Source organism: Delphinus delphis, chromosome 4 (genome assembly GCF_949987515.2).
Source record: "Delphinus delphis chromosome 4, mDelDel1.2, whole genome shotgun sequence".
In the NCBI taxonomy this organism is placed as follows: Eukaryota; Metazoa; Chordata; class Mammalia; order Artiodactyla; family Delphinidae; genus Delphinus; species Delphinus delphis.
In genome coordinates this window covers 2,413,550-2,439,452 of record NC_082686.1, presented here as the reverse complement: position 1 = coordinate 2,439,452, position 25,903 = coordinate 2,413,550, and the positions used below count along the sequence as shown (strand labels likewise).

Here is a 25,903-nt window from a genome sequence, read left to right as displayed (position 1 = left end):
CAAAACAACAGCAAGAGTTTAACTTAAGCTCTGCTTAAGGCTTTTACTTTAGCTAGACATTAGTAAATGATGATGATTCCAAACAACAAGTAGCTAAACTTAGTTTTGACTTCTGTCCACGTAGAGAACTGACCAGAACGTGCAAACTCACCCTGTGCTCCTAAGACTACTCGTTGCTACTCACCGATACCTATCAGAATCACCTGGAGTAATGTTCCACAACATACACCTGGTCCCTACCCCCAATTTACCGAGTCAGATTCTCCAGGGCAGGAGCCTATTTGAAATGTTCCTGAGAGGTGTTTATGCACACACACCCCGACTGTGATCACTGCTCTGGAACTCACTTCTGAAAGTCACTACGTTTGAAGAGAATTACTCACTTGTTACGATTCCAGCCAAAGCAAAAACAAACTGATTTTCATCAGAATCCAGCTCCTTGACATCCCCATCCAGTGACTTCACAAAACTCTCCATTGTTTGACCAGTGATGTTGAAAAACTTCAAAGCTTTACCCTGAAAGTTCAGAAATGGAAATGTCACACCCTTTCACAAATACCAGTAGGAAAACACTTTCAAAGTGCAGGACACAGAGGAAAGACTCTGGTTTTAATTACAGAAGCAATATTTTTAAATCTCTTCCCTCATTAAAACTTCCCAATGAAAAGATCAGAAAAAAAGAAGTTTGGGGTATGTAGAAAAATTACCCTGAAGACTGATATAGTAAAATACATGAGGGAAACAGTTCAAATTTATACAATGATAGAAGTACTGGGTTGAATTCACCCAAAAACATACTAGAAATATAGTAGAAAAATATGTTCTCTATTCTAGGCATGAAACCAGAGGTTTTCAAACCTTTGGCAGAAATTGTTTTTCAAATAAAATCTTAACTGAAACCACAACATGTAAAAGACAGCAACAGGCTCATCTGACAGTTTCAGTCTTCATTACTTGGCTCCCAGAACCTTGAAAGCACTTCCTTGGAGGGGGCAGGGTTCTAAGGAATAGTTTGAAAAGCAATGCACTTACACATGTCACAAGGGAACTGCACGGGGTGATATCAATATCCTAAGACTGGATTGTGGGGGTGATTACACACCTCCAAAAATTAGCTAGAAAGCACTAAATTGTACACTCACAAATAAATGAATTTTACAACACGTAAGTTATACCTTAAGAAAGCTCGGTAAACTTTAAAATACATTTAGTCCCTCCACTGTTTTTATTTCTGCAAATGGTGAGTAACATACTACTGGCCTCCCGCCAACCATCCGCCCCTGACGGATGGTTTGCCATTCAGGACCACTCGATTCTCCCAGAGTCAGATAACAGTCCTCCCGGGCTCCTTCTGTCCTCTCCGCCAGGGACACCACCCTGTCACAAGTCCTGCCTCACCCACACAGCTCTCCACTTCCCATCCCCTATTCTACTGGGGGGCGGCCTTCCACCTTCCACGCAGTCTTACTGGCCAGTCTCCACACCCACAACCCCACCCTCCCTCCATCCTCACCCACTGTCAGGTTGAGCTGCCCACATTCCCCTCCTGTCCTATCACGTTTTCAATCAAAAAGCCTTGAGGAATCCCGTCCTAGCACCCACTGGACAGATCATCAACCACACTGACCCCCCACCCTGTGTCAGGCGACCCACACACGGTCCCTATGTCTCACTCCAGGTCTCTGACTGCTCTACTTCTCCCCTCCTGAGGGACCCTCTGCACTTCCTGCCACTGCTGCCTGTGCCAGTTAATCAAGGTTCATTTAAAATCTCTCTTCCTCTGTGAAGTTCCTTGATGTCTGTGTGCACTCACATGCTATTAACATATAACATTCAGGCAATTAAATATTATATTACCCCTGGAATAACACACGTAAAGGCACTTTAAACTTTGTTAAATGCATATAATGTCAAGTAATAATACTGAAGTGGAACTATCTCCACAAACACCATACAGATTCTGGGAGAGAAGGGATCTTACTTCATTCATCTTACATATCCCCCAGAGACCAGTTACAGGGGGCCCTACACAGATGGTATTCCAAAACTATCTGATGAACAAAAGAAATGGATCTAGTCTGTAGGCGCCTTAATAGCTGCACTGCGTCCTCTAAGTTGCACAAGCACGACTCAACAATGCCCTGACGGCCCGCGGGCGTGCTTACTCCTCCCAGGATGGCTCTGACCACCTCCTCACTGCTGGAGACGCCCCACAAAATGGTGCAGGCCGCTGCGCCCATTCCCGTGCAGTACTCTGCCTGCTGCAGGAGCTGCTGCTTTGCTTCATTCAGCTGCTGTCGGAGAGCCAGCTTCTCCTGAAATCGGAACAAAATAAAATCAGAAAAATGCACAGCATTCAACCTCAAAATCCCTCTATTGTGTTTCCTCTTTCAAAGGTATTTTTAAAGAAAAGAAATGCACATAGAATATAGTAAACAGTTGGTAAATGTAAACTAGCCCTTAGAGAGGCATAATGCATAAGTTTTTTAAAAACTTCAGAGGCAAAAATAACAGCCACAGAAAAGAACATACTACCGCATTAGAGTTTATAAACACTGCCAAAGACTTGAATTCATCTTCTCTGAAGTAAGACGGATGATGAGGCATTTCAGGTCCCACGTGGCTGTACCCAGGACAGCACCAACTAGGACACCCGAAGAAAGTAACAAGCCAACACAGCAGTCCCCACATAGAGCAGTATTTCTAATAAAGGTGCCTGCCGCCGCCAAGCGGCTCACTCCACTATAAAAATGCCATGTGACACAGCCAAGACCAGGCAGGAAAGACAGGAGCAGAGGCAGGAGAGGAGCGAGAAGGAAGGGCCTCCCTGGCGTGCCCTGAACCAGCAAGCTAAGCACCAGCGGAACAAGAAGACGGAGGCCAGGCAAGATTTCTCAGCCTCCCACCAGCACTGGGCTTCTGAAGCCAGGGCTCTTAACAAGTGAACTGTCCCGCTGATGTCACCTCTGACCACACAAGCACTCCTAAAGGTTCACCTTCAGGTGGGTCTTGGGTGATGTGGGGCTTCCTGCCCATCCCATCTGTCAACACCAGTTTCACTATTCCTTGTTACCTGAAGTTCCCTTAAAAGATGAGAGCATTTCCTTACTTAATAATAGATAAACTCAAAAATACAAAAACCTGGTACTTCCCTGGTGGCACAGTGGTTAAGAATCTGCCTGCCAACGCAGGGGACCTGGGTTCAAGCCCTGGTCCGGGGAGATCCCACATGCCGCAGAGCAGCTAAGCCCGTGTACCACAACTACTGAGCCTGCGCTCTAGAGCCCGCCAGCCACAACTACTAAGCCCTCGTGCCACAACTACTGAGCCCGCGTGCCTAGAGCCCGTGCTCTGCAACAAGAGAAGCCACCGTAATGAGAAGCCCGCGCACCGCAACGAAGAGTAGCCCCCGCTCACCGCAACTAGAGAAAGCCTGCACGCAGCAACGAAGACCCAATGCAGCCAAAAATAAACTAATTAATTTTTTAAAAAAGAGAGATCTATCCCTCTCCTGTAACCGTGCCTATGGCCTTAAAAAAAAAAAATACAAAAACCTAACTTCATGTATACCGAAGTAAAATTAGCTCAATAGCCCACCAAGTTAAAGCATATGAGATGTTTTAGCTTTTCCTTCTACAGAGGTGAGTGCAGGACAATTAAAGTAGAGGGGGCTTTTCGCCTAGTGGAGAAAAGGGAGCAGCGGACCACAAATCGAACTCTGTTGACTTTGTAACTTGGCCTAGGGTGGCATTCATATCTACCTGGGGACAAGGCATTTGGTAATCAGAGCTTCATACACCTTCATACATATAGTCACATTTACTTTAGGAGAAAAGTGGTCACTGAGCCTATGACACATGCTAACACTGCTTTACATGATTTATTAACTCTGGGTTTCTAATATCTGGCTTCATCACAACAGTTGCCTAGATTCCTAGATTTGCGCTTCAGCCACTCAAGCCAAGGTGACATATGCAAAAACTGTATCACAGCATTTCCTTCAGAATTCTGGCTTTTCTCACAGTTGAAGCAGGCTGCATTCTGATTAGTCCGGTTACGGGGGCTCTTCTCTAAGATCAACAAGAACTGTTGAGAGTAACCGTCAGAACTGTCTTCTATGATCACATTTGGTGGTCACAGGCAGAAACGCCCTGACACAGGGCTGCACAAACAGTACAATAATATCAAGAGGAACTCAAAGAAAATAATTCCATTCACAATAACACCAAAAATGAGAATATACTTAGGAACAAACTTAAGAAAATTAGTTCAAGCCCTGTACAGTAAAAACTACGAAGCATTATTGAGAAAAAGTAAAGATCCGAATAAATGGAAGGAGTCACCATGCTCAAGGCTTGGAAGATTCAACATTGGTAAGAGGGTAGTCTTCCCCAAACTGATCTACAGGTTCAACACAATCCCTATCAAAATTTCAGCAGGCTTATTTGCACAAAGTGATCATCTGATTCTAAAATTCATATGGAAATGCAAAAATACAAGTTTGAAAAAGAAAAGCAATGTTAGAGGACTAACACCACCTGATTTAAAAACAAAACAAAACAAAACAAATCTACAGAAATCAAACCGCTGCGGTAACGGCATAAGGATAAACACACAGATCAATGAAACACTGACACGTGTGGCAGCTGAGTTTTTAAAAGCTGCCAAGGCAATTCAAGGGAAAAAGTAGTATTTTCAGCAAATGATGCTGAAACAACTGGATATTCGTACATGAAAAAAAACCCTCAAAATGAGTCACAGACCTAAATGTAAAATTCCTAGAAGAAAACCTCTGTGACCTTGCGTTAGGCAAATGTTTATTAGATATCACAACAAAATCATACCATTAAAAAATTAAAACCATTAAAAAATTATAAATTGATGGGAATTCCCTGGTGGTCCAGTGGTTAGGACTCAGTGCCTTCACTGCCAGCATCCGGGAACTAAGATCCCGCAAGCAGCACAGTGCAGCCAAAGAAAAAAAAATTATAAATTGAACTTCATCAAAATTTAAAACTTTTACTCTTCAAAAGACACAAGTAAGAAGGTAGAAAGACAAGCCATGGACTAAAAGAAAATATTTCTATATCTAAAAAAAAGACTTGTATGAAGAATATATAAAGAACTCCTACAACTCAAAAATAAGACAAATTAAATTAAAAATAGGCAGGACTTCCCTGGTGGCGCAGTGGCTAAGAATCCGCCTGCCAATGCAGGGAAAACAGGTTTGAGCCCTGGTCTGGGAAGATCCCACATGCCACGGAGCAACTAGGCCCGTGTACCACAACTACTGAAGCCCGCACGCCTAGAGCCCGTGCTTTGCAACAAGGCACCACAATGAGTGGCCCCCGCTCGCTGCAACTAGAGAAAGCCCGCACGCAGCAACGAAGACCCAACTCAGACAAAGAAAATTTTTTTTAAAAAGGCAAAAGATTTAAATAAACATTTAACCAAAGAAAATAATATGAATGGATAATAAACACACGAGAAAATGTTCAAGAAAATTAGTCTTGAGGAAAATGCAAATTAAAACCACAATGAGATACCATTACACCCACTAAAATGGCTAAAATCTAAAAGACCAAAAATACCATGGACAATCATAGGCGAAAAAAAAAAAGAAAAGAAAAAGAAAATAATGAGCCTCAACGTTAAGTTCACATCTTATACAAAAATTAACTCAAAACGAATCACAAACAAAATACATAAAAATATAAAACTGTTAGGAAAAAAAACAGGAGAAAATCTTTGGGACCTAGGGTTAGGTGAAAAGTTCGTAGACATAACACAAAAAGTACAATCCATAAAAACAAAAATCAACAAGTTGAACTTCATCCAAATTTAAAACTTCTGCTCTGTGAAAGACCCCATGAGAAAGAAGAAAAGACAAGCCACACACTGGGAGAAAATATCTGCAAACCATATATCCAATAAAGGACTTTTATCTAGAATACATTAAGAACACTTTAAATTTAACAGTTAAAAAAAATCCAACTAGAAAATGGGCAAAAGACACAAACAGATATTGCACAGGAGAGAATATATAGACAACAAATAAGTACATGAAAAGATGTTCAACATCATTAGCCAACAGGGAAATGCGAATCACTACAACACATCTATCAGAACAGCTAAAATAAAAAACAGTGAGAACACCATATGCTGATTAGGGTGTGGAGGAAGTGACTCGCTCATGCTTTGCTGGTGAGAATGTAAAAGGGTACAGCCACTCTGGAAAACAATTTGGTAATTTCTTACAAAACTAAACATGCACCTGACACGGAACCCGGCAATCGCACTCTAGGGCATTTATCCCAGAGTAATGAAAACATATATTCACACAAAAACCTATACACACATGTTCACAATAGCAAAAAAAAAGGAAACAACCCAAATGTCCTTCAATGGGAGACTATTTAAACTGTGATATTTCCATACCCTGGGATGCTGTGCAGCGATCAAAAGAAGCAAACCATTAATACATGCAACAGCTTGGAAGGATCTGAGTGCAAAAAGTCAGCATCAAAAGGTTATAGGCTGAATTAGCCCATTTCTATGGCATTCTTGAAATAAGAGAATTAGACAGATACCGTGCGGCAACTGTATACATCAGTGGCTGCCAGGAGGCAGGCGTGGGGAAGCGGCTGGGCATGGGTGCACCGGGGTAGCGCGACGGGGTCTCTGTGGTGATGCAACGGTGCTGTGTGTTGAGCGCGGAGGTGAGTTCATGAATCTACACGTGATAAAACTGCACAGAACTATGCTCACACACGTAAGCAAGTGCAGGCAAAACTGGTGAACTTCAAACAAGTCTAGGTAAAACTGGTGAAACCTGCACAAGCACTGTGGATGGCACCGATGTCAGTCTCCTGGTCTCCCTAAACTGTAGCTGTGAAAGCTATTTACCACTGGAGGAAACTGGGTAAAGGGTATTGGGCTTCCCTGGACTTTCTGCAACTTTCTGTGAATCTATAATTATTTCAAAAACTGTCTTAACTAAAACACAAACTGGTTCGGGTGACAGTTGTACAACTGCATAAATCTACTAAAAATTATCAAACTAGACTTTTACAACAGATGAATTCTATGGTATACAAAATACACCTCAATAAAGCTGTATTTTAAAAAGAAACAATAATCAAACTCTGATATATTTACCTAAAGCGAATACTCATACATAACAGGGTAGCAAGCACAAAATTTTAAAGATTCCTGTAAAATCTTTGTGTAGTGCATTTCTGATTATGATAACTGAACTATCCTATCAGTTAATTTTTCTTTAAAAACTTTCCTGAAATAATATACAATGTTTGCAACAACTTCCCATTTATCATCACAAAAGCAACTCTTTCCTAACAAATTAGAAATAAAGATAATGAAAAAATAGCAGTCCATATTTAAGTTAGTTTACTGACTATGAAAGATGCTGCCCTAAGAAAACACACAGAGAGGATGAAGCCATAGGTAAGCCGGGGAAACATGGCTCCTTAGAGAGAGCGCTGTGACTCTGCCCGTTGTCTGCAACAAGTCCACGCGCACGGGGAAGCAGGCCAGGCACTAAATGCTGTGGCAGCAGAGACGCTGCGGAAGGCCTCAGCTAACCCTACAGCAGCAGCACAGCCCTTCAGTAGTAACTCAGACATCCTCCAACAGCTCCACTGGCGCTTTCTTCTCTTGAGTTCAAAGGCTGCTATTGCCAGGACTCTCCCGGCCCACCCCTCAGATCACAACAAGGCCCAACGAGGCCCAAACTGACCCCATTAGACTGTCACTGAGGAAACACCTCAACGGAGGGCACGAACCAAGCTTTTCTTGTCCCAGTGACGAACCTCTAGAAGGTTAGGCGCTGCTTCTCACCCAGCATCTCCTTTACAATTTTGATTCCACACTTTGTTTTCTGAGCTTTCCTTACATGCTGGATTCAGTGATGTCTGCCTTCTCCTTAATGACTTTTACCCCACCTGAAGTACTTACTAGCAATACTGTAATTTAGTATCTAGCCCTGGATTCTTTCCTAGTTCCTCGACTCTAAAATAAGCTTCCAGAGTCCAGCCTCACGATCTGTACAGACCTGGGCAGAAAAGGCCACAGGAAAGGGAACTGCCAGTTCCCTACAGCAGGAAGAGACAGGGCCTTGTCACAGCAAACTTGCAGGGGCTCCAACCTGTGTTAAATTGGCGGGACTATTAAGCAGGAGACTTAACTGGAAATAGGTAATGGTTTAACCTAAAAGATTCCCACATCTGAACTAAGGTCGAAGTGTCTGGGCAATAACATGCTGATGGTCTGACGCTACTTCACCACAGCCATTCCCTCCTCGATTCTGGCACCTTCCCTGAGTGCCTTATTTTTAAGCCTTACATCTAAAATGCCAGCCAAACATGCATTTTCTCCTATGCTTATCAATTTAAAATATAGGAAGTCTAAGATTCTGCCCAATTTGGGCTTCAACTTAACAAGGACGTCTTGGTATTTTAAGGAGTACAGAACCAATGGATTGCATTGTTCCCATTTATCAAATTCCTTCTTGCCTGCTGGTCAACTTCTTTCAGACAATGAAACTTTTAGGTCCAGACAAATTAACCATGCGTCCACCTTAGTGTATCATGATCTGAACAGAACATGACTGAGCTAGAATTTCAGCTTTCAGTGTGTGACACTCAACCTAACTCAGTTTTGAGACTAAAACTCTTTCCCTGGTCTTCTCTACGTGCTCAGTATTAAAGTCTATACAGTCCATTTCTCCATCCGCCTGGAAAGATGTTGTTGAGCCATGTTTTTCAAGGAGAAAAACTACCGTGGCTTCCAGTTCTTTGATGAAACCTCAGATGCATGGCCTTCTGGCCAAGTGTCTGCAATTTCATATTGCTGGAGCATTCACTGTATCTCTGGGAGCTGCAGCTTTCTATAAGTTTGCTGTGGCTGAACCAAGAAAGAAGGCATATGCAGATTTCTACAGAATTTACGATTCCATAAAAGATTTTGCGGCGATGAGGAAAGCTACTGTCTTTCAGAGTGCAAAATGATTTTGGAATGTAAAGAATGTCTTTGGGTTGATTTCCACGGCAGTTTGTCACTTACCTGTGTTCCTAAACTATGAAACTAAGAACTATGAATATCTGGGTTAAGGAATAGTTTTTCTTGATAAATAAACAATTAACAAATACGTGGGGGAAAAATAAAGGCTATACAAAATCCATCGGTTTTGGAAAACCTCCACTGCAGCCACAAACCTTCAGAACTCCTCCACACAAGGAGGTAGTGTGACACAAAGCTTAGCACACGGCAGTGGGGCCTGGGACCAGCCTCCTCTCACTCCGGCAGGTTAACAGCACCTGCTGACCCAGCTGTGCTGGGAGAAACAAGTGAGATGCATGGACGGCTGCCGACCACCTGCCAGCACACAGTTAACAACACATCCTGGCTTGTCACTAGTACTATTACTCCTTTACTATTCAAAAATAAAAATTCAAGCTCCGAATATCAGCAGAAGTGGTAGAAGAGTTCTAGTTTTATAGAAGAGGAAATAACTTATTCCATGCAAAAAAATGTATGATTTTCAAGAAATATTGTTAGTCTCCCCAAATATTAAAATGAAATATAACTGTTTTTTCCTAAAATATCAGGAAATGATGTGTGAAGTTAATTACAAATACTTCTATTTAATATATCTATCTCTGATTATAAATCCTTGTATGCATGATTTTTTCAAGATTATTATGAGTTTTAATAACTTGGATCGGGCTTTTAAACACTGAATTAACAGTAAGTGACTACCAAAAGGCACCAAGTAAATAATCCCCCACATTAAATGGTTGTAAAATCCAAATGATCAACTATTTTCCAGCCCGTTCAGAATAAATACATGTGAAAATGCAGCGTCTTGAGGCTTGCGGGCTGGGCTGTGGCCGGCGCCACTCTGCGGTCACGGCCGCGGCGCCGGCACTTCGCAGGGACCCTGTGAGCGGCGCACCTTCTTCTCGCTCACGCTGTCCTCTTGCACAGACTCCAGGCGGGCTTTGAAGTGCTCACAATCCATTCTCAGCTGCTCTAACTCTTGGTCTTTCCTTTCCAGATCTAGAAGAGACAGAGGAATATTCAGTATTTCAAATCACTAATCTCTCTGAGCATCCATTTTGCTTGATCTTCTCCTAGGAAAACCTGATCTCTTAGGTAGGATTATTCACATAACCAGTCCCTGAATAACCAATGTTCTAACAGTCCTGCTTTTTAAGTTTTTGTCCGTTTTTTGCCCATGGCAGAAAGCACCTTTTTGTTTTCTGTTTTCTGTTTCTGAGACTTCATTTTACTGCCAGACTTGCACTCAAGGTTTTAAGAAAGCGTGTTATTTAAAGGATTGAAGGCAGGGCTGAGCAGCCCGACTGTCTCATGGCACAGACTTGTATCTGCTCCATAAAAAGCAGAAGGCAGCTCAGTGAGGAGACGGTGCCAGCCGGGCTGATTCACAAAGCTCGTCTCACCACGGGCAGACTGACTGCCCAGGAACAGCTGCTGCCGCAGTCAATGGAGAAATGAAAGCAGCGGCAATGGAGACAAGAGGTGGCCACAGTGAAAGATGGGAGGTAGGGAACGCTCCCTCTCTACCACATTCGTTCAGGTGATGACTCAGAGGGCCAACAAAAATCCCAAAAGACATCCGTGCTAATAACTCTGAAATCAACCGTATTGTCAACTCTAAATAAAAAATATGCTACAGAAATAGTGACATTCAAAAAGCAAAGAAACAGGTGCTTTAAAGTTTTAAGTGCCTTGACTTCAAGGACTAAGATATCATCCGTTTTAATGCTAACATATACCAAGATTTGAGCGGGGGCTTGTGCTCAGAGCTACTGGTGTAACTTCTTAATTAAAGTAGCGCTGCTTGGGGACGGTGATTCTCAAACTTTACTGTGCATCAGAATCCCCTGGAAGGCTTGTCCAGGCACAGCCTGCCGGGCCCCATCCTCAGTTTCTGCCTCTGAAGTAGGCCTGAGGATCTGCATTTCTAACAAGTTCCCAGTGAGGTTGATACTGCTGGCCTGGGAACAGAGTTTGAGAGTGACTGCTTCAGGGCAACAGCCACATCTCTCACCACCAACAAAATGAGATCAACACACAGCCCGCAAAGCAAACAACGGAGCCCAGCCCTAGGGATGTAAACTAGCGGGGAAAAATGGAGGGCCGTACAAGGCAGCCTGCCCTGAGAGCGCCTCACAGGGCAGATGCTGGAAAATGGAGCATCGCTCCACCCTAGAGAAGCGGCTCCCAGACACTTCCTCCAACGGACAAAAGAGAAGGGGTGTGGCTTTATGACCTAGGGGTCTGGGACAGCAAGGAAAGCCCAGAGGAGACACTGGCGGTGGGGGTGGGGGGTGGGATCAGTGCCAAGAACAATGCAGGCATTCCAAAAGCTCTGGAAAAATAAAGGGAGGCCTACATTTTCTAGAGACCCTATGCCCTAGAAGGGAGATTAAAACCTAAAGCTAAATATTCAGTTAACGATTGTGAAACAGCTGGCAAAGCTTCTCTTAAAACGAGTTTCTTAGAAACTGGGGTGGGAGGTATTATGCCACAACATGACTTTCACTGGAATTCTTAATTTTGTCCCACTAATCCTGGCCACCCAAGAAACCAACTATATCAATCAAGTGCTATACTTTGAAAAATACGTATCTGCCTTTTGTAACGATGTTAAACTTATGAGTGAAATGTGAACTGCAAATGGTCACAGACAAAAAGAAACAAAATGAACAAAAACTGAGATAAAATCATTGGTGGCATAAAACTTTTTCTTTGCAGTTAATTTTTAATTTTTTTCTTCTATTACTAAACTGTATATTACTCAAACATGGTAAAGAAGACAGGAAATAACACGGCTCACGTGTAAAAATATGTAGGAATTAATTATGACCACCCAAAAGACTCACTATGGTAATTTCATAATCTCTCACTCTATATAGCTGCTTATGACCTCACTGTAAGTTAACATAACAAAGGGACGGGGTTAAACCATCCCACTCTACCCCCCAGAATTCAAAGGCAGTATCAGGGGTGTCAACCCACCCACCCCAGGCTCTCCAGGAGGCAGGTGGTGGCTTTGTGCTGTACAAGGCCACCGCCTTGTGGCGAGAAGGGAGCACTGCTGCCACCTCCCTGCATTTTCAACGTGGCCCACACGGCATGCCTGCCGCCTAAAGCATGAGGGCAGGGATCTTCACGTGTTCTGATGCATCTCACGAGCCTAGAACAGTACACGGCACCGAGCAGGCACTTTATAAATACTTGTCACGTAAATGAATTTCACTTCTTTATACAGTCCAGCTAACCCTTGGATAAAGAAAATAACTCAGCTATTTTGATTGTATGTCTTGTTCCTCTACAAGAGGATATATTGCTTTTGCAATTTGTTTTAAAAATCAGGGACAGAAATAATACCTATGCAGTACATTATACATGGTCAAGACATTACTTTACCCAGCCTCAGTATTAGAACGAGGAAGAGGCTGCCACCCAGCCTAGACTGTAGTTCAACTGCTAAGCTTTGGCATTCAAAACGAAGGAGAAATCTAACTGAGTAAAAGGGTGGCCTAGACAGACTATCAGTATATAGAAACAACCTAAATCACAGGTCAGTTCAACATCTATATATCTTCTGAAACTTAGAATCCTTTTTTGATAGCTTTAATAACATGAGAATGACTATCAACTTATTCACGGGACGGGTAGAGAGAGCCATAAATGAAAAGCGGGGTGACTAAAACCCAGCTAAAGAAACTTAAACTATAAAAAAAGGGATCGATTTCTCCTACCCTTTACCACCTGGCATGTTTATAATACATTATTAATTGTAATATTTAATAAATTATCAGATATTTCATGTAATAAGAAAAAAATATGTTTTTAATCAAAATAGCTCAGTAAAGAGTCTCAAATCCAAACTAAGGGCTTTTTCATAGCCATCAACTTTTACATTCTTCTCACTAATAGGTTTAGAAAAGAATTCAGAATTAGCTACTGATGGAATCCATCTTTACTATGAGCTGAGACTTGGAGGGTATGTTAGTTTCCTAGATCTGCCATAACAAAGTACCACAGACTGGGTGGCTTAGAACAGAAATGTATTCTCTCATCATTCTGGAGGCTACAGTTTGAAATCAAGCTGTTGGCAAGGACACGCTCCCTCTGAAATCTGTGGATGAAGGATCCTTTCCCGTCTCTTCCACCTTCTGGTGGCCCCAGACGTCCCTGGGCTTGCAGCAGTGTAACCCCAACCTGCCTCTGCCTTTGTCTGGCCTCCTCCCTGTCTCTTCACATTATCTTCCCTCCGTGTACTTCTGTCTCTGTGTCCAAATTCCCTCTTTGAAGAAGGATACCAGTCATACTGGATTAGGGCCCACCCTAAAGACCTCATTTTAACTTAATCGGCCTGTCAAAAAATGTAAGTTGAAAAAGTGAAAAGATGAGCATATTCCGGGATTCATTTAAACACAAAAAACCCCCTCAGTTAAAGAGTTTAAATGCATTTCCAGCCAAACGACACTTTAATTAGCTGTCAAATTTTTAAAACAAACCAAAGGGAGTGGGGGAGGAGAGTTGGAACCAGAATATGGAAATAGAAATTTTTTTTTCCTGCGCTGCCAAAAATCTGCTTGTTTTTCTAACGTAAAGGCCACCGGAGCACTCTCAGAAGAGGAAGGAAGCGTGTGACTAATAGGAATCTGTCCTGTGTTGGCACCGCCACGTACTTGGCTCTACCTTTTCACACCTCCACGTTGCAGCTCCTCAGTCTGCCCGGGAATTATCACGGCAGAGGATCTGATCTTATCCTTTTTATATCCCCACATCACCTAGCAGAGCTTGACACACACCAGGCATACAGTGAATACCTACCTGATCGACTTTCAACTGAGTTCTATCGCAGAAAACTAAGATCAACCTTGCTGAACTCAAACGAATACTGTTAAAGTTATTTCCCAAACCAAAGAGTCAGGGACTTCTGCTTTTCATTCACTGGCATAAAATACAATGTTAACAACTGGGTGGTCGATAGTGATCTGTCCAAGTAACACACGTCTCCACCCTCCACCTTGGCTACCTTTCTGCTCCTCAGTCCACCAAGCCCCAAACAGCAGTCCATCTTCTCCCTTCCCAGTCCCCTGCATTCTGGACAGTCTCCACGCGCCCTTCAGATCCACTCGCCAACCTGCTCTGTCCCGAGGGGTAAAAGGCTGAACCCAACCTCCACAGCGACCGGCTCCCCTGCCTGCTGGATTTGAACAGTGGGTCCCCACAGGAAACAAGGACAGGAGGCAGGGTGGGACATCGACTTACCCACTGCGTCACCCCTGCCAGGTTCAAGCAGCAGTGGTTTCCTCCTCTGAGCCGAGGCATGGTCCTGCCCAGCACCCACCCTCCTGCCAGTCTGGCCGCTCGCTGGGAGGCCACAGCGCCCCACTCTTCCAGGTTCTGGGCCTTCGCCTCCCTTGTGCTGGTTCCCCAAACCCTGCCCACCTTGGTCTGTCATCGCTTCATGATGTGCTCCGTTTACCCTTCTGTCTGCTGCCAGGAGCTGGACTTGACACACTCTGGTACTTATTACCTCATATGGGCCACAATAGACCTTTGGTCAAATTAAATAATATCTTCTTGGCACTCACGCTTTAATGATTATCCCACTCTCTAATAATTCTCTGTCTAGTTCATATTTCTTCTTTTTCCTTTTTTTTTTTGGTGGCTGTACCACGCAGCTTGTGGGATCTTAGTTCCCCGACCAGGGATTGAACCCGCGTCCTCAGTAGTGAAAGCGCGGAGTCCTAACCACTGGACTGCCAGGGAAGTCCCTAGCTCATATTTCTATGGGCCAGAATAATTCTTCTCTGAGTTGAAACAGAGATCCCCCTCTCTTCTCATTAATATCAAACTCCTGGGCAATTAATCTCAGAACACCCCACAAATGTTTTAGAAATCACTTAGTGCAGTGCTTTTCAAACCCCACTGCTAAGAACCCAAGTGCCTCAGGGATGCTTATGGTTCTGTAAACATTTAATTAGTATTTCCATCTTACAATATGTTTTTCGCTGTTTTATTTGGAAATAATTTCAAACTTACAAAATGTTGCATGAATAAAAATAATACAACGAATACCCACATACCCTTTACCCACACTTACATACTGTTAACACTTCACCACATTTGCTCATCATTTGGACCATACACAAGCATACACACAGCACATTTTTTCAGCCAGTTTCGAGTAAGTTACATATATCATGGTCCTTTACTTCTAAATACTTCAGTGAACATTTTCCAAGAATAGGGATAATGTCTTAGTTACCCAGTATACACAGATGTCAACTTGAGAAAAATTAACATACCTTTACCTAATCTACCACAGACGTTAGAATTTTGTCAAATGATCTAAAATTGCCCTTTACAGCATCTTCTTCCTTCAAGGTGCAGCATCTAGTCTAGGATCAGGTATCGCATTTAACTGTCACGTGTCTTTAGTCTCCATTAATCTGGAACATCTCCATAGCCTGTGCTGTCTGTATGACATCACAATACATTTTTAACAATTTAAAAATCATAACAACATACATGGAAGAACCATTTCCAGCTAGCATGGTGGTGCAGCAGATCAATCCTCCCCCCAAGAACAAGTAGGAAAGCAGAATTTGAACAAACCAGAAAAAAGTTGTTTCAAAGTATCTGAGAGTTACCAAATCACGTAGGCCTTGAGAGCCGAGACCTAGAGAAGAGGGAGCTGCACTGAAGTGAGCAAGCCCAACTTCCCAGCCCACTCTTCCCCAAGGCATCTGCATATTCAAAAGCAGCACAGGCAAAGAGGCAGCAGAGCTAAGCAGAGCATCTCGCCACGGAGTACAGAGCTACTAGGCAGCCGAGACCTAGGGCAGGCCATGATCCTGGAGGAGATGGAAGCACAGGGAAAGCGCAGAGGGGCTGCAGAGGGAGGCGGGCGGGCGGTGAGTGGAGAGAGACCAGGAGGCCAGGCAGAGCTGTCATCAACCTCATGGCGCTGGAGAGGTCAGAACGGAAGGTCAGCGCACTTCCCTGGTGCTCCAGCGGGTAAGACTCTGCGCTCCCAGTGCAGGGGGCCTGCGTTTGATCCGTGGTCGGGGAACTAGATCCCACATGCATGCCGCAACTGAGAGTACGCACACTGCAACTAAGACCTGGTGCAGCCAAATAAATAAATATTTAAAAAAAGAGAAAAGAACTGAAGGTCAGGCAGGGTCCACCTAGATGGAAGGACTCTGGGAAAGGACTCAAGCTCTCAGTTAGACGCCCCTGAAGAGCTAAAACCCTAAGAGGGAGAATGAACTAGACACAGGCCAGCTCGAACTCAGACTGAAACCAGCCGTGAACCAGCTCAATGCCTAACTGGATTTAGGTGAACTACTCTGACTCCATTCTAACTGACTGAGAGAAGCCGGGGGAAAAAGTCCTTGCTGGAGAAAAATATCAAATCCAGAGCCTCTACACACTTCACTCTTTAAAATCCATTAATCAATAAAAAAAATTACCAGAACTACCAACAGGAACAACAGACAATACAAGCAGATCAACAGGTGATCCAGACAATGGATTTATCAGACTCAGACTCTGAAATAACTGTGACTGATATGTTCCAGAAATAGACAACAAGAGAGTTTCATCAGGGAGCTGGAATAAACAACAATCTAGTAGAAAATCAACACAAAAACTAATAAATACTAGTATTTAAAAATAATTTTAAAGTAAATAACAGAGCTAATAAAGAATTGAGAATCAGACCCACATAAAACTAGCTACTACGACAAAAGACACTGTAGCTCAGGAGGGGAAGACCGCCCTTTCGATAAACGGCACTGGGTCAGTTGGCACAGATGGCTAGTGGCTATTTTTATTTATTTAGTTAGTTAGTTTTTGCGGTACGCGGGCCTCTCACTGTTGTGGCCTCTCCCATTGCGGAGCACAGGCTCCGGACGCGCAGGCTCAGCGGCCACGGCTCACGGGCCCAGCCGCTCCGCGGCATGTGGGATCTTCCCGGACCGGGGCACGAACCCGTGTCCCCTGCATCGGCAGGCGGACTCTCAACCACTGCGCTACCAGGGAAGCCCACTAGTGGCTATTTTTAAAACAGATGTAGACAGCATAGATCATACAACACCTTCATCACCACAGAAGGTTCTACTGGACTATGCTCACAGAGGTAAGGTGCTGCTGTACAGATTTCAAATTACACAAAGTAACTTCTTCTCTCTGCTAAAAACCTAGTCAAATATCTCTCCAGTATATCATGGCTGCACTTCTTTGCATTCATTGCTGATATGCACTCTACTAACATTTAAATATATTTATTTAAACAAATATTTTAAGTTAAAACTAATGTTGCAAATTTTAAAATGTCAGTAATGACACTGTAGTTTATGTTTGGCGTCAACACGTAAAATTAAATAATTCCAACGCCTCTGAGACTCTGAGTGAATATCTGACAGACTGCCAGTAAGGTGGCAAGTTGTTTTTAAATTATATCATTTAACATCTCAAATGCAACATAATTCATTTGGAAAGTGTCTTCTATAAGACAATGAAAATTTAAACAGGCTGAGTGACTTTTCCATCATCTCTCTCCAAAATGAACACCTACCAAGAAAGGCAAGAAATTCTTAGACTTGGTGACTTAGTTGTGAAACAAAAATATCTGACCCCTCTGATTTCAAGCTTCAAGATCAGTTTAATTGAAAACTGTCCTCATGTTACAAGGTGAGCTGTTTAAAACATTTCTCATTTGCAATTCCTTATCTCTGGGATTTGTCTTTTTCTTGCTACTTAACAACCACAATTAAAAATAGAAACTGGACACTGAGGATGGTACTGCAACCGTCTTCCAAAATGTCTAACATTAAATTTTTGTTTTCATCAAAACACCTTCATTGGGGACTTCCCTGGTGGCACAGTGGCTAAGAATCCGCCTGCCAATGCAGGGGACACGGGTTCGAGCCCTGGTCCGGGAAGATCCCATATGCCGCGGAGCAACTAAGCCCGTGCGCCACAATTACTGAGCCTGTGCTCTACAGCCCGTGTGCCACAACTACTGAGCCCGTGTGCCACAACTACTGAAGCCCGCACGCCTAGAGCCCGTGCTCCGCAACAAGAGAAGCCACCACAATGAGAAGCCCGCGCACCCCAATGAAGGGTAGCCCCCGCTCGCCGCAACTAGAAAAAGCCTGCATGCAGCAACGAAGACCCAACACAGCCAAAAATAAATAAATAAATTCTAAAAAAAAACCTTCATTGTACCCACTGATTTTAAAAGTAAATGTTATAAAACTGAATTTTTAAAACAATTATGCAGGAAATACAACATTCATTTATTTTACATATTGAACAACCATATACTATATAAAATTTTACTTTTTTAAAAAAAGCAGGATTCTCCCAGTTTAAAACAAATTTGTGCCATATGCTGATGTAGTAATACCTCCTTCACTGTTGGAAGAATGTGCACCAGAAGGGATGACAGAAAAGGGGGGTGAGCTAACTTTTACTGAGTACAGTTGAGCCCTGAACAACACGGGAGTTATGAGTGCTGACCCCACCCCACCCCCCAAAGTACAGCTTTGCAGTCAGCCCTCCACACCCGCCGCGAGGAGGGCTGTGCGGCGCTGCAGCATCACGGGGACCCGTTTACTACACGAGTGTCCAGGGCCCCTCCACCTGAGGACGTCCTCGTCCTCTCCGTGGAGGGCGACCCAGCCCCGCCTGTACCAAGCACGTGCCAAAGGGGAGCTCACTGTAACGCTTGATGCCTCCAGTGAGGCAAGCGCGGCTGTCCTCGTTCTAGACAGGGAAACAGCGGAGACGGCCCACAGCAGCAGTGCACAGACCACTCCTGCATCCCCGTATCCCCCCGCTGAGCTCTGCGCCCACCTACGGAGCCTAACCAGACCAACCATTTCTTCTCACGTCCTGTCCACTCCATCCATGCAGCCACAGTCCACACTCTAACGTCAAGTCCAGACCTTCCTTGATGAGCACTTTACCATTAATTTTTCTTCACCTTCCAACCAAGTCCTCAACCTATCCTAACTTAGATGCAAAAATCATTCCCCTGAAAATGTCATTTTCATCACTATTTTGAAGTCATTTCCATGTGCTAGTTTCCAACGGCCTCTGCTTTCGAAGTTAAAACAATAATCCGTGGTTACTCTGCCTTCCTTAAACTGCTCACATTTACTGACATCTGCTATACCCCGATCTCTGCTCCACATGTCAAGCAGAGAAGCTAGCCGGTTAACCCACGAACAATCCTGCTCACTCCCATCTGTGACTTTCACACATGCCTTACCCTAGCCTAAAACATCGTCCCACTTCCCTTCTAATAAATCATGCCTCTGCCCTCAATGCTCATCTATTCCCCAAAGATTCCCAGGCAACACCCTTGTAGGATTATTCCGAACTCCACCACCTACTGCCCAGTTTCCCAAAAGAAACTCAGTTACCGTGCTAGAGGCAGAATTAAGTCCCATTCACGACCTGACACCCATTACACCACCCTAAGCCCTCTGGCTGGCTTGTGCAGCCTGAGCCCATCCAAACCATCCAAAGATCCACACCTATTCTCCTAGAGAAACTTGCCCTAAAGTCAGGTGTGTGGCTTCCCTCTCCCTCCTCCCTGCCTGCATCCACTCCTACGTTGCCCTTTCTCATTGCTTGAGACGGGAGGCACACAGCAACTCTGACACTGGTCAAAGCCAAGAACTGTCCTGGACCACAGGCCAGTGAGAGGGAGGATGAACCCACATGTCAAACAGCTCTCGCTGCCACCGTGTGATTCTTGGATTGACTCTAAGGGACCCCTTTTCAAAGCGATGGCTCATGTGATCCCTCTGGGAAGACAGGCCCTTGGGAAGGCCGAGGAAGGGCCATCAGACCTAGTCCTCACAAAGAGATAAAGGGGCGGGGGGGTGATTTTTGTTTTCTTTCATGTCACCTGAGTGGTAAGAGCCAAGGAATTCCCTGGTGGCCCAGTGGTTAGGACTCCGCACTTTCACTGCCGAGGGCCTAGGTTCGATCCCTGGTCTGGGAACTAAGATCCCACAAGCTGTGCAGTGCAGCCAAAAAAAGAAAAAAAAAAAGAATTCAAGAGCCAAAATTAAGTGAAAGATGCCTCTTAGGAGGCCACCTTCTAGGCCAGGCCTCAGACCAGAGAAGCAGAAGTCTTCAAGGGCCAGCTCGTGCTCAAGGTTCACAGTGAAGCCAGCCACAAGCACTGCGGTCCACTTCGACCCTCCCTTCCTATACACCCGGTGACCTGCAGCACACACTAGCCTCACGAGATACCACTGCAAATTTAAAAAAAGAGCATGCAGGAACGGGAGGCTGGGTGGTCCCTTAGGACCCAATACTCAGCCAGGCACAGAGAATATAACGGGAGACCCTGCCCTTCCACCAATTTATACTGTAAGATGGGACTAAAACCATTCTGTCTGAAGGAAAAGTACAGGATGCTATGACAACATCCAACAGGAAGACAAATCTTGTCTAGGCAGTCAGATAAGGAAATGAGTCTGGGCCGGAGGCTAAGTCCAATAATACAAATCCTTTCAAGCCACGGTACAGTTTTAAGGTTTGGGGTGGTAGGGGGTTTGGGTCAGGGTTTTGTTTGTTTTTTGGTCTTTATCCTAAGAGCAAAGAGAAGCCACTGAAAACTGACTTAAGCAGGGGAATGACATAATCAGACTGAATTGTTAAAAATTACTCAGGCTACAGTATACAAAGTGGACTGGCAAGTGGCAATGAGATAATGCTATCAGGAGCAGAGATTCAGGCACAATGACAGGGGCCTGGACTCGGTGGAGGCAGTGGCGATGGAGGTGGTGGATGCATCGATGCGGGGAAACGTACAGGACTTACGGGGAGACAGGCCGGGGCTGGAAGGGGAGAGAACAGTGAGAGGAGAGGTGGGCAACAAGGAGGATCCCAGGTCTCTGCCTGGATGGTGGTGCCCTGGGGAGGCTGGGAAAGCCTGGTGTCCAGTGGGGTAGGGGCGGGATAGCATGAGTCAGACGTGAGAAAGTAAAATTCGCCTGCTCTGAGAAAGTGAAAATCTGTCCTGCAATTTGCTGGGCTGGGATAACAGACACAGAAAGCTGGCTGCCAAGTTAACAGGAAACAGCATTTCTCCCAAGGACACACTGCAAGGGTAAAGTGTCATGATGAACCCTTCTTTCAGTGGCTACTGATTTCTTGTTCAGAGAAAGTTTACTCTTTAAAATCCTAGACTATCAGAAATTGTGCTGTTTGGAATTATACTAGTAAGGAGGAGGAAACACCCACTCTCGCCTGCAGGGTTGCGGTCACTGTGACACAGAGCAGAGCCTTGATAGCCAGCTAGCTGCAGAGCTTCAAATAAAGGATTTCTAGACCTGATGTACCACCATCTACCTAAATTTTGTAGTTTTCAATGAAGCAGGACCTGGGGCCACTGCAGTGAGACCTGATGCTGACCCCTTCACACACAGACCCACTCTGCTTGGAGCCCATGAAATCACAGCTCCACGTGCACTCCACCTAAACTCGGCCCTGCCTCAAATCCTACGGCAACTCTGTCCTTTCCTTTGTTGGCAAAATGCCCACAGTCCCTCTGGTGTGTGGTCTCCCTCACTGCAACCAGCCAATAATCTGCCCTTGTCAGAATACAGGTCCTTCCTGATGGCTGCAGGCTGATAACACTAAGACAAACACTTAGATTTTTTTTTTTTTTTTTTTTGCGGTACACGGCCTCTCACTGTTGTGGCCCCTCCCGTTGCAGAGCACAGGCTCCGGACGCGCAGGCTCAGCGGCCATGGCTCACCGGCCCAGCCGCTCCGCGGCACGTGGGATCTTCCCGGACCGGGGCACGAACCCGTGTCCCCTGCATCGGCAGGCGGACTCTCAACCACTGCGCCACCAGGGAAGCCCCAAACACTTAGAATTTGAAATGAATGTGAAACAAGCGAGAAGAAATGCCAAGTAGGAGTTAGATACAGGGCCCTGAGCCTGGAGAAGTCAGGCTAGATAAAAACCTATGAGACACTGGTATCAAGATGGCAACTAAAGCTATGTGTGTGCCGAGGTTGCCCACGGAGAGGCCACGGAGTGAGGAGACAAGGGGGCCTACGCCTGAGCCTCGAGCACCTCCACGAGCTGAAAGGCTGCTGCAAAGAAGGCTGACTCAGCAAAGCAGACCGAGAAGATCAATGGAAAAGAGGTGATGGTGTGGCTGGGGAAGACCAAGGGCTGTGAGGCAAGATCTCCTAAAGCCTAACTTTGATCAAGTCGCCATGGACTCACTTGTGGGCCTCGTTTTTGTAACCACCAGCCTGATTCTGACAGAGGACTAATCTCCAAAAATTGACTTGCGCTCACCAACTCATGAGAAGACCCTGACATATTCTTCAGAATGCCAGTTCATTAATTTTCAGTGAGAAATACAACTACCCAGCAGGCTGACATACTCAGCTGCTGATCAGCACTTTGCTTCCCGAAATGAGCACAAGATCAGGACTAAGAAAATTAAGAAGACAACGACCTGGGGCTATGGTAACCAGTGACAGAGGGCACACCTGGCAGCATCCCAGCAGGAAACAAGGGAACCCTGGTGTGGCCTTTATGGAAAGGACTACTTACAGGAGGGACAGCAGGGGTCAGAGACCCAAAAGGGATGGGAAGGCACCCAGGGACTAGCAGCAGCCCTCCAGCTGAAAGAACGAGGAGGGGAAACAGCGCTCCTGGAGCCCAGCGAGAGCTGCGGGTGGCTCCCGGGTGCGAGTCACAGCTGTGGAGGAAGCGGGGGGAAACACCCCACACTCCTTCTGCCCACTGACGCCTTCTATCGGTGAGCACCCCTGGCAGCCTGCAGGAGCCCACCTCGCAGGGCACCCCACTGGGCAGAGAGCGGATCTGAGGATTCCAAGAGAGAATAAACAGGCAGGGAGCCATGGCAACCATGAGCATTCTCCCCTCTAACTGGACATGGCTGCCCCCTTGACCAGATGCTTTTCCACACACCAGAAACTTGTACTGTTGAGTCCAGATACCTTCTTGCCTGGACTAGCGCTAAAGACATGACCTGGGCCTCCCAGAGGCACCTCTTCTAGAGGCTAAGCAGTGATGGCAAACGATCAAACACAACGGTAAGTTAGCCTTAACCCCTGCAGGCTGACTTGATAGTAACTCGGCCTCAGTCAGGCAAGTACTGAATCAATCCGAAACAGCTCCAAGAACCTCAGCAGGGCTCCTAGACTGATACCTGACACGATGGCTGAGCTCAGATCTCAGAATCTGAATGCACAAGTCCTAGCAACTTAAATCAGGGCTAAAGTTGACCCGTTCCTCCATGGAGAGAAGTATCTCTACAGACACAGCTGACCCCCTGCAAGGCTGCTGCATGGCGAGATCCTTAAGTGACACAAAAGAGACTTAATTTTTGGAATAGAGCTTTTAAATGATAAAGCATAAAATTCTTCCGCCAAAGATGAAAGGGGGAGAAAGGAGAGCTGGTAGCAGATACTCAGAAAGTTGGCAGCCCTTTTCCCCAACACAAATTTGCACACAGCCAAGTTGCTCATCGTGGGCACCTCCCTCCCTTGTCCCTTATCAGACTCTCCCAAACGTAATTACGAAGACGATAACAGTACCTTAAAGGTTATTTATAGTCACCTCACAGCTACGGAAGGCAAACCTGCTGAAACAGACTGCTGTCACCACCAGACACTGCTACAGATGAAGTAACACTCACTTTTTTCTACAATCTTTAATTTCTGGAAGCTTTCCAGCACTTCCCCGTTTAGTATTCTGGGTAAGAAGTCCCGTATTTGCATCACTTCAGTTGTCAGTCGTTCCAGGTCCTTCTTTCTGACTTTAACAAATTCTTCTTTGGTTCCCATATGCTAAAAGAACAAGCACACCTTAAGATTACTACACTTGTCCTCAGATGACTAAAACCAGCAGCCCAAGTGAGCCTGCCTCCTCTTTAACACCTCCTGGGTTCACAACTGTTTCAAAAGCACGTCTTCACCTAACGTGCCCTCCACTATGTACATCACAGCTAGAGCGGTGAAGCCCCAGCCTTCAAGGGACGAGCCAGGTTTTCCAAGCGCAAACGAGGCCCTACTGCTGAAAGCCCAGGGAAACGCCAGCAACTTCTTCTTAACGCTCCGCCAGCGCCACGCTAATCACGAGGAAAATGAATTTCACTGGATTCCTACTGGGTGCGCCAAGCCCCTTGCTGGCCAGCGCGCTTCGTGTTCACCACAGCCCTCAAGGCTGTGCCGCTGGGAAACGGGGGCACAGGCAGGCTAGGTGACTCTCAGGAACCCCAGGACCAGGGGACACCAGCAGCCCGGCAACCGTGAGGCCGAACAAGCCCGACCCGGCGACAGGGCCTCGCGGGCGGGGACACAGGAGGCACAGGAGCACGCCCACCGCCCACCGCTCAGCCTCCCAGACCCGCACGCGCGGTTTCCGGGGATGGGGTCGCCGCCCCCCATGCCCGGCCCACGCCACGTTGTCCGCAGACGACGCCCAGGGCCCTCCCGGGCACAATGGGCAAGGCCCAGGCGGGCTGCGGTGCGGCTCAGCGTGGGGGAGCAGAGGGCGCCACAGCCCGGGCCCGCGGACGGCAGGCGGCCCAGCGCCCACACTGACCCGGCAGGTCTCCTCAGCGCCGCCCGCCTCCCCCATGGCCGCCGCAGCCTCGGCTCAGTGCGCCTGCGCGGCGGCGCGCCCTCTGACCCTCACGTCAGAAAGCGCGGGAACGCGTGCACGCCGAGAGTCGGGCACGCAGAACCGTGAGGCTGGGGCCTCGCAGAGATTGGGCAGCCTTCTCGGCGGGAAACGCGGGTGCTCGGTCGGCAAGATCCTGCGTTGGCTCTTCTGGCTTAGCCGGGATTGTAAACTTGTTAACTGCAAAGCAAATGGACAGTGAGACCCACGTGTAAGTGTCCTGTGAAGTAAATCGAATCAGGCCTCTTCTGTTTGTTGGGGGATGTCAGACCAAGGGGCGATGCGTTCAAGGGAACCAGCACCCGCGCTCAGCCCGAGCTCCATGAGCAAAGGCCGAGGCTTTCCGACCACAGGCTGCTCGGGAGGTCTGCCCCGGTAGGGGGCCTTCGTGCAGCGGGCTGCTACGTAACTGAGACGACCACCATGAACTGGGAGACATCACCCAGTCCATTGCCTTGCCCCTACACGCCCACAGAGTTCGCAAAACAAGGTGCAGCCTGTGCATTCAAAGGTACCGGTTCCCGCACAACTACGACTTCCTCTGTCTGAAGACGGCCGCAAGCCGACACCGCCGAGTCCCCGGCGTGCGTGCCCTCCAGGCCCGCGGACGGACCCACAAGCTCACGCTCCCAATCCTCGCGGCAGGGACACGGGCACTGGCGGTCGCCGGTCGGAGAGGTGAAGCCCGGCCGCCGCTAGGGCGGCCGGAGAAAGAGCTGCCCGCAACATCCCGCCAAAATCCCCAAGGGCGGCCTCTCTCCCCCGCCTCCACACCGCCCAGGCGGCCCGAGGAGTCCAATGCGATTAAAGACTCGGTGCCGCGTATCCCGGGGACCAGCTGCCGATCGGATGGGGACTGCGTGGAGTGGGCGCAAAAATGCTAGATGACGTAACACTGGCCATCCGTCTCTTCCTGGCCAACACCCAACGCCGGCTAACCTCGCAGTCAACGGCCCCGAACTTTGGCGACCGAGAGACTGCGGAACCGGGCAGGCGCGACGCGAACCTGAGCTGCGGGGGCCCGCCCCCTGCCCAGGCAGCCGCGCTTGCTCTCAGAACGCGCTGCGAGCGGCGTCCGGCGCCTTTGTGATGCCATCAACCCGCGCGCCGCCGCCCGCCCCGCTGCCTTCTG

At 46.5% G+C, this 25,903-nt stretch overlaps 1 protein-coding gene across 4 annotated transcripts in view; it reads right to left on the bottom strand.

Annotated features, from left to right (window-relative positions):
* The window catches only part of HSF2BP (heat shock transcription factor 2 binding protein), a 77,428-nt gene extending 51,587 nt beyond the window's left edge, over positions 1-25,841 (bottom strand). The window contains exons 1-6 of one of the 4 annotated variants that reach the window (XM_060009765.1): positions 25,711-25,841; positions 24,694-24,951; positions 23,786-23,936; positions 9,974-10,077; positions 2,166-2,315; positions 384-516 (exon numbers count right to left, since the gene is read on the bottom strand). In XM_060009765.1, coding sequence (XP_059865748.1) covers positions 384-516; positions 2,166-2,315; positions 9,974-10,077; positions 23,786-23,936; positions 24,694-24,729 — 574 coding nt within the window. In that variant the 5' untranslated portion in view covers positions 24,730-24,951; positions 25,711-25,841. Of the gene's footprint in view, positions 1-383; positions 517-2,165; positions 2,316-9,973; positions 10,078-23,785; positions 23,937-24,693; positions 24,952-24,980 lie in introns of all 4 variants that reach the window. The other 3 variants (XM_060009766.1, XM_060009767.1, XM_060009768.1) reach the window with 3 other exon arrangements.
* Between the last annotated feature and the right edge of the window lie 62 nt (positions 25,842-25,903).